This window comes from Cnephaeus nilssonii (genome assembly GCF_951640355.1).
Source record: "Cnephaeus nilssonii genome assembly, chromosome: 4".
NCBI classification, from domain to species: Eukaryota; Metazoa; Chordata; class Mammalia; order Chiroptera; family Vespertilionidae; genus Cnephaeus; species Cnephaeus nilssonii.
This window is the reverse complement of record NC_137075.1, coordinates 26,162,969-26,175,956: the sequence shown is the minus strand read 5'-3', so window position 1 is coordinate 26,175,956 and position 12,988 is coordinate 26,162,969. Positions and strand designations below refer to the sequence as shown.

Sequence of the window (12,988 nt, the reverse complement as noted above, 5' to 3'; positions counted from 1 at the left end):
CATGGGGGCCACCCGGAGGCAACCAGGTCAATCTGTTTGGAGGGGTAGGCTACTGGCCTCTGCTAGGGTCCCAACTACTGAGTCAGAACTCCTAGGGCTACCCCGTTGTTCTTGTGAAGGAAAAGGTTAAAGTCCCGTGTTGCATCTGGGAGCCCTAGGGCCGGGGCCTCAGTGAGCTTTGCCTTTATGGTCATGAAGGCTTTTTCCTACTCAGGACCCCAGTTAATGGGTGCCTTTTCCTCTCCTTTTAAGGCTTCATAGAGGGGGCTCAGCTAGATCTGAGAATCCTAGGATCCAAATTTGACTCTGCTGCCCCTAGGAATTCCCGAATCTGTCGCCGGGTGCTGGGGACTGGTATGGCACATACTGCCGGCTTCTTTTCAGTCCCTAGTCTTCGTTTCCTTCGGGTGATTCGGAAACCTAGGTATTTGGCTTCCCTCTGACAGATGTGAGCCTTCCTTTTGGACACCCGGTAACCTGTTTCAGTTAAGAGTCTTAGAAGGGGTTCATGTTCCTTCCCAACACTGAGTTTGCGTGGGGCTGGTCAGTAGGAGATCATCTACATGTTGGAGTAGAACGCCCCCCAAGTCCTGTCCTGGAAATTTGGACAAATCTGATGCTAGTGCTCCACTAGAAGGAGTCGGGGCGTTCTCAAACCCTTGTGGTAGTCAGGTCCCGATGAACTGTTCCTTAGCCCCTGTGGTTGGGTTTTCCCACTCAAAGGCAAACAGGGGCTGACTGGAGGGTGCCAGCTGAAGGCAGAAAAAGGCCTTCCACCCAGACCAGTGGGAATTCCTCCTCTAATTCAGGCTCTAATGGTGAGTCCTTTGACTGGGAGGTATAAAGTCTCCATTCTCCCTCCCTAGGCACTGCTAGAGACAGGATCACGGGAGAGGTCTCCTCACCTAAGCGCAGCTGTGCTGAGTCGTCCGGGGCAAAGGTGATTTCTGCTCCCATTTTGGCTAAAAGGTCTCTGCCCGTTAGAGGGACCGGGCAGTCTGGCAAATACAGGAATTCATGAACCACCTGGTGGCCGCCTAGCTGACATCGGTGTGGGGGCAGAATGGTCTCCGGGTGTGGTCCCGGTAGCTCCAATAATGGTGACCTCCTTTCCTGAGAGGGGAGCTACTTTCTGAGTAACTACCAAGTGCTCTGCCCCTGTATCAACCATAAAGTTCACAGTCTGGCCCCCGATTTTCATTCTGACCACGGGCTCGTGGGGGCCCAGTTGGAAAGAGGCCAGTCTGTCCTAACGGGAGTCGGTTGCCGCTAATTCGATGAGGTCTGCCTCAGGCGGATCTGGCAGATAGCAGCTGGGTGGTTTGGACGGCCTTGCCTGCTTTTTCTGGCGGCTCAGACATTCATTCTCCCAGTGTCCTAATCCTTTACAATAGGTACACTGTTCCCGTTTAAGATCCGTCCTTCCTTTTCCTGACTTGGCTCCCTGCTGTCTCCCTTTCCTTCCTGCCTGTGGGTCCTGGGAGTTAGCTTCTATGACAGCCGCAACGGTCAGGGTTGCTTGCAATCGACCCAGGTGGGCTTATGGGTCTGAAAAATTGACTCCAGGAGATCAACCATGGCCTGACATTTTTCAGAATAAGCAGGAGTGTGATGCTTCTAATTTAAGAGATCTTTTATAGTGAAAGGCTGGCAGTAAAAGACTGATCCCCCTCTTGTAGGGTCCCATCTTCTCCCAATACTGGGGGACCCGAGTTTCTCGGAGAGGCATCTGGAAAGCCGGGGGTGGCCTGGGTCCCTGATCAGCTGTGCGCAAACGTCATCCAACTGGCTCTGGAGAGTCCGGCTGGCGGGGTGACGGGAGGAGGTGGTGTATCTAAGCTTCCCTGACCAGGCAAAGGAGCCCGGGGTGCCACTTGAGGCACTTATGGAGGTGGTAAAACTGGCGGCACTTCCTGGGAGGTAGGGGGGGAGGTGTTCCTGTAGAACAGGGGGCTGAGCTTCCTTCTGAGGGACCTGCTTCTTTTCTCCTGCCACTAAAACCTTACTCAGTCCCTTCTTACACACGCACAGCCGGATCCAAGGAGGCCTGCGCTGAGCTATTTCTAGCCATTGATCTATGTTAGAAAACTGATCAGGATGACCAGGGTCACCCGTGATGACCTCTAAGAGGGCCCTGACAGTTGGGACATCTAGGGTTCCCTCTGAGAGCCAACCCACACCATAGGCTGGCCATTCTAATTCACAGAATTTTCTTGAGGGGTGTATTTGAGGCAACTAGTTTCGCACTATAATCCCCGGCAAATTCTTTCTGTAAAACCCAATGTTCTATAATATTACAACTAATAACATATTTGACAAAGGCTCCTACGTACCTTCAGTATAAAATTTTCCTTCGTGAGAGAGAAAACAAACATTCAAGGCGTTTCAGAGCCTATTGGGATGATCTAAAGCCAATTCTAGATCAAGAGAAAGTTTCTTAAAATTTAAACCCTTGCAGGATTGTCAAACTTGATTTTACCAAAATATTATATATCTAAGTGTATTAGATGCAAACATTCTTATAACTTTCAGGAATAACCAGCTTTAGAAACTACCTTCTTTCTCCTTCAAAATGCATTTCTATGCCTATGCTTTCTTTATTACACCAAAGCCATCCTTTCCTTAACCTTAATTTTCAGGTGACATGTAAATAATTAACACTCCTTAGATGAGCAATACACTTACATAATTTTTCTTTTTGTTTACATTAGAACAATAGCTCATGTAGTGTGCTCTATAAATAGTTATTAAGGGTATGAATAAATCTGTCAGCTAAAAAAAAAAAAAGGAATATATTGTGCAATCCTTGGTAAAGGAAAGTGACACTGTTGCCAAGAATCTCACACATTATCTTTACAGTTATCACGTAAAATGATCTCTGATGATAAGATAAAAAAAAAGAATTGTCGGGTTTTAGCCCTATCCTCGGAATTTTTATTTGGGACCAGTTCTGGTCCTACAACTTACTTTCAGTTTGTGGCTGAAATAAGGGTGATTAGCACTTGGCTTTCAGTCTTCCTCAAACATGGGAGGGAGAGAGGTTAAAAGTCCTGTCTCTGCCAGGCGAGGACGAAGGAGGCCCAGGTAAACCCCGTGCCCAGTCTGGGGAGGCTGTTTTTCCTTCTTCTTTTTTTTTTTTTTTTTAATATATTTTATTGATTTTTTACAGAGAGGAAGGGAGAGAGATAGAGAGTCAGAAACATCGATGTGAGAGAAACATCGATCAGCCGCCTCCTGCACAGGTGAGCCCGCAACCAAGGTACATGCCCTTGACCGGAATCGAACCTGGGACCCTTGAGTCCGCAGGCCGACGACGCTCTATCCACGGAGCCAAACCGGTTTCGGCTGTTTTTCCTTCTTGCTGTTACTGCTGTCTACGGAGGGTGAGGGTAAGTCACTGCTTTTATTCTCTCCATTCCCCGAAGGAATGAAACTTCAGAAACAACAGGGCCCTCTGGGGAGCCCCCGGGCAGAAACCCCGGCCCTGCGCCGACTTCGCGGTGCACCGAAACCGGGAGCCGGACGAAGGAAACTGAAGCGACGCGGACACAGTCGGGAAGGCAGCGCGCTGGGCACGCCGCCGCCGCCGCCACCTCCCGCGCCGCCGCGGGTTCCGCCCCCGAGGGGCGGGGCCGCGCGCCTCTTCCGGGTTGCGGGCGGAAGTGGAGATTTTGAATCTTGCAGGCCGTTGGCTGGGGATGTTGTTGCTGTTGTTGCAGCGCGAGGACTGAAAAGTGGCCGGGCCCTTCTGGAACTTCTGGCCGCGCCGTGGTGAGCGGCTGGGGAGCGGGAGGAAGCGCAGGGTTCCAGGGCTCGGCGGGCGGCGCCGGGGAGCGGGCGGCCTCGGGCGGCCTGTGGGTTTTCGGGTGGCGGGGCCGGCCGTAGGGACCTGGAGAAGTCGGGGCGCAGGGGGAGCTTTTCCCGGCCCAGCGCTCCCGGCGGTGGGCGCGTACGAGAGGCAATGCTGATGGTCTCGAGCCTCGTGTCACCTCTGACTTTGGTTTAATCTCGGACATGCGGGTCCTTGCTGCCTAGCATTTCCCCCCGTTTCGGCTCGAAGGCCGAGGCCCCGGCAGTGGTTATAGCTGAGGCGAAGGTGTTGCCACAGGTGAAGGAATCCTCCTTTATTAAAGATGGAAGGTTGGCACAGGTTTGGAATGGAGGGGGGTGCTCGGCGCCGCTCCGGGTTCTCCTCGAGGGGGATGGCCGCCGCAGCTGGCGATTCTTCTGCTCGGCGGGGAAGTGACAGGCTTGGGAATGCCCGGTAGGGATTTAAACTGAAATCTGAGCAGCCTTTGTATTTAAAACCCGGATGTTTTTCTTTCACGCTGGACGTTTTTCTTGTACCGCAAAAATCCGAGACTCTTGCCCATTTAAAGTGGCTCTAGCAATAGCATCACCCACAAGGGTCGTGTTAGTTTGCTAACAATAGGGATAAGGTTTAGGTAGTGCCACAGACACGCCTCTAGCCCCCTTTATTCATGGGCCAGCTTCGGAAATACTCTACTCATATTTCCAGCATGGAGTTTTCTTTGTTTTGTTTTGCTGTGTTTTTATTTTGGTGTGTTTTTTTTTTGTTTTGTTTTTTTGTAATGACGAACTACCTAAAATATCAAACTCTGCCTAACCCCGTAGCAAAGCCTTGCCTTGTGGGATAGTTTAAATGTGTAGCCTAAATGTATAAGTGAGTGCTGTGCGTGCTTTAGCTCGAGCGGACACTCAATGAGTGCTTTACATGTATAGAAATTTTATATCTTGCCTTATTGAAAACTTTCAGACTAATTTTGTCTTGCCTTATAGGAACAGATATTTTATGTTCCTTTTAAGATTTTTTTAACACCAGGGTTTCATACTATATAAGCGTATAAATAGCTCTTACGAAGTAGGACTTAGTAATATTCAGAATAGACATTCCTTCATCTAGTGCTGGCTATTCCCACTCTCCCATCCCTGCTAATGAATTTTTGTTTCATCATTAGCTGGGGGGGGGGGGGGGGGGGAAGAGAGATAGGTTTAAATATTCAGTATTTATGATCATTGAAATTTAAACGTTTTGTGTAAGACTGTAGCAAAGACATTCACTATACTTTCCCTTGAGCTATTCTGCTCATTTTGTGTAAGCTACCAGCAAATAGTAATTTTTTTTAAACATTAGTGTCTACATTTTAATGTTGTTGTTTTTTTCCTTACCTGGACTCTTTTCATTGAGTTTTTGCCCTGTCTCCCTAAATAAGCGAGTTCCAAGTTTTATTGCGTACACATTACCTTGGAGGATTTATTAAATAATGATTCCAGCACTAGTCAGTTGCTCAGTGGTTAGAGTGTCAGCCCAGGGACTGAAGGGTCATGGGTTCAGATTCCAGTCAAGGACAAGCTCCATCCCCAGCACTATGGGGCGTGGGTGCGAGGCAACCAGTCATGTGAGATGCTTCTCTCTCTCCCTCTCTCCCTCCCTTCCTTACTCCCCCTTCCACTCTCTAAAAAAGATCAATGGAAAAAATATCTTCTGATGAGGATTAGTAAATGCTGATTACTGGGCTTCAGATCTCAGAGTAGGTCTGGAGGATGAGGTCGAGGAATCTGTATTTATTAATTATGAATTTAACTAGAGAGAATTTGGCCAGAATTTCAAAAACTCTGACATGATCTTTCCTAAATAGGCTTTATAATATACTAGAGGCCCGGTGCACAAAATTCAGCAGAGCCAGCACCCTCTCCAATCTGGGACCCCTCGGGGGATGTGGGACTACTGGTTTAGACCCGATCCTGCAGTTGGACATCCCTCTCACAATCCGGGACTGCTGGCTCCTAACTACTTGCCTGCCTGATTGCCCCTAACCACTCTGCCTGCCAGCCTGATAAGCCCCCTAACTGTTCCCCTGCCGGCATGATCATCCCCAACTGCCCTCCCCTGCCTGCCCTATTGCCCCCAACTGCCTTCCCCTGCAGGGCTGAGGGGACTGGGGGACTCCGGCTGGATGAGGTGCCTGCCCCCCACCCCCTCCTGTGGGGCTGAGGGGACTCGGACTGAGGCTAGATGAGCGGGCCTGAGGGGACTGGGCACTGCCATCTTGTGGGGGCGTGACAGTCAATTAGCATATTCCCTCTTTATTAGGATTATTAGAGGATTGATTATAATATATTGATTAAGGGCATGGAACTGGAGCTAGTTCCATCTCTACTACTTGGTAGCTTTGTCACTGTAAGAAAGCCATTTAACCTTTTTGTGCTTCGATTCCCTCGGCTGTGTATAACAATATCTGCCTTGTAGGAGTATTGTGAGAATCAAATGAGTTAATACATATACACATTGTAAAGCAGTGTGTGGCACATAGTAAATGTTACATATATCTCTTACTGAGTTACTAAGCATTGTACAAACCACATTACATACATTATCTCAGTCTTCACAGATAGCACTGCTATATGTATTATTTTCAGATAAAACTGAAGCTAAAAGGGGCTCAGTAATTTATTCTCACACAAATAATCAAATATTTGAACTGGTGTCAGAAGCTAGATTTAATTAGAAAGTTTATGCCTTTTTATTTTATTTTTTTCCTTTTTATTGAATTTATTTGGGTGACATTGGTGAACAATTACCAGGTGTACCAGTTAATAATGCGGATTTTATAATAAAAGAAAACATGGTAATTTAAAGAGAAACATCAACAGTGCTTTATTCAAAGTAATGTCCATCGCTAGCTACACATTTCCCCATCTTTTAGGTAATTTGTGGATACCATCCCAATAGAACTTTTCTTGTTTTGAGGCAAACCATTCAGAGACCCAATTTTCCACTTCTTCGTATGTTTTGAAGTGCTGCTCAGAAAGTGCGTGTGCCAGCGATCAGAACAAGTGGTGATCTGAAGGAGCAAGGTCTGGTGAATACAGCGGGTGGGTTAATACTTCCCAGGCAAGATCTTTTAACGTGTCTTTAACTGGTTTTGAAGTGTGTGATGGTGCATCATCATGAAGCAAAATTACTTTGCCGTGTCTTCTGGAACTTTCCGTTCGTTTCACGATCAAAGTGTGGTTCAAATTGATGATTTGTTGTCGGTAGCTATCAGTATTAACAGTTTCACCTGGTTTTAGAAGCTCATAATTCATCACACCTTCCTGATCCCACCAAACGCAGAGCATTGTCTTCTTTCCAAAGCGATTTGGCCTTGCAGTCGATGTTGATGGTTGACCTGGATCAACCCATGATTTTGTGCATTTGGGATTCTCAAAATCCACTTTTTATCACCAGTCACAATTCGATGCAAAAAAGACTTTCTTTCATGCGGTTGAAGCAACATATTACTGATGACTTTACAGTTTTCCATTTGTCTTTCGTTCGGTTGATGTGGCACCCACTTTCCTTCCTTTAAAATCTTTTCCATTGATTGTCAACGATCGGAAATTGTTTGCTGAGCAACGTTTAATCTTTCTGCAAGTTGTTTTTTGAGTTTGACATGCATCTTCATCCAATAATGCTTGTAATTGGTCTTCAAACTTTTTCGGTTGACCTGAACGTCTTTGTCTTTCACATCAAAATCATCACTTTTAAAGCATTTAAACCAGCGTTCACAAGTATTTTGAGATGGAACATGTTCACTATAAGCTTCCCCAAGTATTCAGCAGCACTTTTCCCCAAAATAAAATAATGTATTATAAGTTCCCACAAATGCTCTTTTTTGGGCACGAAATTCGACATTTTTAAGCGTAAAAATATCTATGATGTTAACTTAAGCAAATTTGACATATGAAGTTTTGAAGTTTGTCAACACAACAAAATATCATACATATCAAATCTCACGTATATCAACATATGTGTAACTCCATCTATTGAAAAAAATCCGCATTACTAATTGTATACACCTAGTATACACCTAGTATACTACTAACTGTATATTACTAACTGTATACACCTAGTATACACCTAGTATACAGGTTTCAGGTGCACAGTACCACAACACATCATCTGTACTCTGTATTGTGTGTTCACCAACCTAAACCAGGTCTCCCTCCATCACCATTTATTCCCCCTAGACCCCCTTCCCTTCCCCCACCTCCCCTTAGCAATCACTACACTGTTGTTTGTCTATGAGTTTTTTTCTTTTTTCTCAATCCCTCCACCACCACCACCACCTAGCTCCCCAGTTCCCCCCGACTTCCAGCTGTCAGCTTGCTTTCAGTGGGTCTGTCTCTCTTTTGCTTGTTAGTTCATTTTGTTCATTAGATTCCACATATCAGTGAAATCATGTGGTACTTGTCTTTCTGAGGGGCGGGGGGCGGGCGGCAGAGAGAGAGAGAGAGAGAGAGAGAGAGAGAGAGAGAATGAGAAAGAGAATCATGGATGTGAGAGAGGCACGTTCATTGATTGCCTCCTGCACAGGCCTCCTTTGGGGCAGGGCTTGAACCTGCAACCCAGGTAGGTGCCCTTGCCCCTTTCTGCAGTCTGTCCTTACAAATGTTGCTCCATAAAAATCTCTGATGGCTTCCCATTGCCTACCATGTAAAATTCAAATTTCTTAGCTGTTTTTTACAAAGCCCTTCTCAGTCAGGTTCCAACCTCTGTTTTCAAGCATCATCTTCATAATATTTCACAACCTTTTCCAACCTGTGACGTTTTATCCATACTACAGTTCTTCAAATCTGTTCTCTGTCATTGTTATGCATACTTAGCCATTGACCTTTTTTTATTTCTTCTTAGAATTTTACCCAGTGAGTTTTAAATACCTACCTAGATTCCCCTAGGCAGAGTGCTTCTTCCACCACGGATTTTAGTTGTAAACATTTTAACACTAGATTCTGGCTCTTGTCCTCTTTGTCTTTTTACCTGCAAATTCTTGATACAGAACAGTGAGTCCTTGTTCTCTGAAACTGTATGTTCAATGAGTGCTAACATATTGTATCTTGTTAATTCTGAAAGCATAGAATTTTGTGTAGTTTAGTAGAGAGGTTTTAGTCATATCATATGGTTTGTAAATTGGACAAATATGGAAAAATAAGTACTGAAATCATTGGCTCAGAAGACCTACAAGTGGGAAAAAATTAAGAGCAATATTTACTAACATTCACAGAACTCTTAAATGCTTTATACATATTTTCACATTAATCCTTATAGCCATTTTATTATCTCCATGTTAAGATGAAAAAAACTGATGCACCAACATATTTAGTAACTTAAAATTTTTCTTTTGGTATTTAATTTCCATTTAGTACACTTTTGTTTTAACTATAGGAATGAGTTAAGTGTAATTTAAAAATTAACTTCATAATAGAAAGTTAATCTTATTTGTACATGAATTCATTTCTGCATCAATTCTAAGTTAAGAAAATATTGAGGAATTGAAAACAGATTTGCCTTTTTCTTTTTTTTTCTTTTTTTCTGTTTGAACAGTTAAGATTGTTACCTGACCTTGCCCTCAACCTTTCTTTTAAAAACCTGTCAGACAATGTAGGGACATCATTCTAAGGACCAGTGGGTAGAGGACTTAGTCTAGGATGCTTCCATGCCACATACCGTCTCCAGCCAAAGGGGTACCAGGTATTTAAATCAGAGCTGAATATCTGATGTGGGCTAGGCTATTAACAATATTTCTCTTGAATTTGGAATTGGAATACCAAACAACTATTGGGAGCCAAACTAGAAAACTTTTCATGTGCTGAGATGACAATGGAATCAAGAAGAAACATTAAAAGTAGGCACAGGGAGCCAATACTAAGAGGAAGAGAGTGGGAAACATGTTTCCTGAGGACTAGTTGTAAAGTAACTCAATATAAACTTGTAGTAACTTTATTACATTTTCTTTTTTTAAGACTTTTTAATGAGCAATTTTAGGTTCACAGAAAAATTGAGGGGATTATAATAGAGATTTCCCATGTACCCCCTGCCCCCACACATGCATAGACTCTCTCATTGTCAACGTCTCCCACTAGAGTGGTACATTTGTTAAAATTGATGAACCTGTATTGACATGATAATCACTCAAAGACCATAGTTTAAATTGCTGTTCACTCTTGGGTGTTGTACATTCATTGGGTTTGGGTAAAAATATGTAATGACATATCCATCATTATGATATCACACAGAGTATTTTCACTGGTCTAAAATTCTTCTGTGCTCCACCTATTCATCCCACTTCCCATGCAACCGCTGATCTTTTTACTGTCTTCATTGTTTTGCCTTTTTCAGAATATAATATAGTTGGATCTTTTTTAATATATGCATTCAGTGCTATATATTTACTTCTGAGCATTGCTTTCACAGCCTCCCCCAGAGTTTGATATTTTGTGTTTTCATTTAGTTCCAAATACTTCGCATTTTCTCTTGAGATTTCTTTTTTGACCCTTGTGTTATTTAAGTGTGTTGTTTAATCTCCATGTGTTTTGGGATTTTTCGGTTATCTTTATGTTACTGATTTCTAGTGTTTTTTATGTGTTTTTTTCTTTATTGATTAAGGTATTACATATGTGTCTTTATCCCCCCATTGCCCTCCCCGCACTCATGCCCTCACCCCCCAGGGGTCTGTGTCCATTGGTTAGGCTTATATGCATGCATACAAGTCCTTTGGTTGATTTCTCCCCCTTATTTTCTCCGCATCCTCGCCAGCACTTGTCATTTGTTGATTTGTTGATGATAGCCATTCTGACAGGTGTGAGATGGTATTTCTCATTGTTGTTTTGATTTGCATCTCTCGGGTGACTAGTGACTTTGAGCATGTTTTTCATATGTCTCTTGGCCTTCCTTATGTCTCTTTCGAAAAGTATCTATTTAGGTCCTTTGCCCATTTTTTGATTGGGTGGTTTATCTTTCTTTTGTTAAGTTGTATGAGTTCCCTGTAAATGTTGGAGATTAAACCCTTATCGGTAATAACATTGGCAAATATGTTCTCCCATGCAGTGGGCTTTCTTGTTGTTTTTTTAAAATATATTTTATTGATTTTTTACAGAGAAGAAGGGAGAGGGATAGAGAGTTAGAAACATCGATCAGCTGCCTCCTGCACACCCCCTAGTGGGGATGTGCCCGCAACCAAGGTACATGCCCTTGACCGGAATCGAACCTGGGACCTTTCAGTCCACAGGCCGACGCTCTATCCACTGAGCCAAACCGGCTTCGGCTCTTGTTGTTTTGTTGATGGTTTCTTTTGCTGTGCAGAAGCTGTTTATTTTGATGTAGTCCCATTTGTTTATTTTCTCTTTAGCTTCCATTGCCCTAGGAGCAGTATCAGTGAAGAAGTTCTTTTGGCATATGTCTGAGATTTTGCTGCCTGTGGATTCCTCTAATATTTTTATGGTTTCCCATCTTATGTTTAAGTCCTATATCCATTTTGAGTTTATTTTTGTGTATGGTGTAAGTTGGTGGGCTAGTACTGATTTCTAGTTTAATTCCATTGTGGTATGAGATCAAACTTTGTATAATTTCTATTTTTTTAAAGTTGTTATGGTTAAAGTTGTTATGGTCTGTTTTATGGCCCAGAATGTGGTCTATCTTGGTGAATATTGCATTTAAGCGTAAGAAGAATGTTGGATGAAGTTGTCCATTATGTCCAGTTGATTGATGATGAATTAATTATGTCCTTATTGACTTTTTTGCCTGTTGGATCTATCCATTTCTGATGGAGAGGGTTGAAGTATCCAACTATGGTAGTGAATTCATCTGTTTATCTTTGCAATTCTTCTAGTTTTGCCTCACATAGGTTAATACTCCGTTGTTAGGCACATACTTGTTAAGTATTTTTACACTTTCTTGCAGTATTGATCTCTTTATCATTACGTATGCCCTTATATATCTCGGATAAATTTTCTTTGAAGTCTGTTCTGTCTGAAATTAATATAACTTCTGCTTTCTTTTGGTTAGTGTTGGCAGGGAATATTTTTCTCCACCCTTTTACTTTTAAATATAAATATATTTAAAGTGGGGTTTTTGTAGGTAAAGCCTGATTTTTTTAATCCACTCTGACAAATCAGTCTTTTAATTGGTACATTTAGATCATTGGCATCAAAGTGATTATGGATATAGTTGGAATTATATCTATCATATTTATTACTGTTTTCTATTTGTTGCTTTGCTCTTCCTGCTTTTACCTGCCTTCTGTGATTTTAATTGAGCAATTTATATGATTTTATTTTCTCTTTTTTTAGTATATCAGTTATATATATTTTTAAAAACTGTTAGTGGTTGCCCTAGAGTTGTAGTATACATTTACAACTAATATTCAAATACATTGTTGCTATTGTTATTTTGAACAAATTATTTGTTAGATCAGTTAGGAACAAGAAAAAAGTTTTTATTTTACTTTTTCCTTATTTGATGGTCTTTCTTTTTTTAAAATATATTTTATTGATTTTTTTACAGAGAGGAAGGGAGAGGAATAGAGAGTCAGAAACATCGAAGAGAGAGAAACATCGATCAGCTGCCTCCTGCATACCCCTCACTGGGGATGTGCCCGCAACCGAGGTAAATGCTCTTTTTTTTAAAATATATTTTATTGATTTTTTACAGAGAGGAAGAGAGAGGGATAGAGAGTTAGAAACATCGATGAGAGAGAAACATCGATCAGCTGCCTCTTGCACACCCCCTACTGGGGATGTGCCCGCAACCAAGGTACATGCCCTTGACCGGAATCGAACCTGGGACCCTTGAGTCCGCAGGCCGACGCTCTATCCACTGAGCCAAACCGGTTTCGGCTGAGGTAAATGCTCTTGACCGGAATCGAACATGGGACCCTTCAGTCCCCAGGCCGACGCTCTACCCACTGAGCCAAACCGGTCAGGGTTGGTCTTTTAAAATTTTTTTATTTATTTCATTTTTAATCCTCATATGAAGATATTTTTTCATTGATTTTTAGAGAGAGTGGAAGAGAGAGGGAAAGACAGATGTGAGAGAAACTCATCGATTGGTTTGCCCAGGCCGGGAAGGAACCTACAACCGTGTAAGTGCCCTTGGCCAGAATCAAACCCAGGACCCTTCAATCCACAGGCCCATGCTCTATTCACT

At 43.1% G+C, this 12,988-nt stretch overlaps 1 protein-coding gene across 2 annotated transcripts in view; it reads left to right on the top strand.

The window, feature by feature from the left end:
* The first annotated feature begins 3,689 nt into the window (after positions 1-3,689).
* Positions 3,690-12,988, top strand: part of G2E3 (G2/M-phase specific E3 ubiquitin protein ligase) — a 76,800-nt gene continuing 67,501 nt past the window's right edge. The window contains exons 1-2 of one of the 2 annotated variants that reach the window (XM_079769402.1): positions 3,691-3,771; positions 12,347-12,448. In XM_079769402.1, coding sequence (XP_079625528.1) covers positions 12,432-12,448 — 17 coding nt within the window. In that variant the 5' untranslated portion in view covers positions 3,691-3,771; positions 12,347-12,431. Of the gene's footprint in view, positions 3,772-12,346; positions 12,449-12,988 lie in introns of both variants that reach the window. The other variant, XM_079769403.1, reaches the window with a different exon arrangement.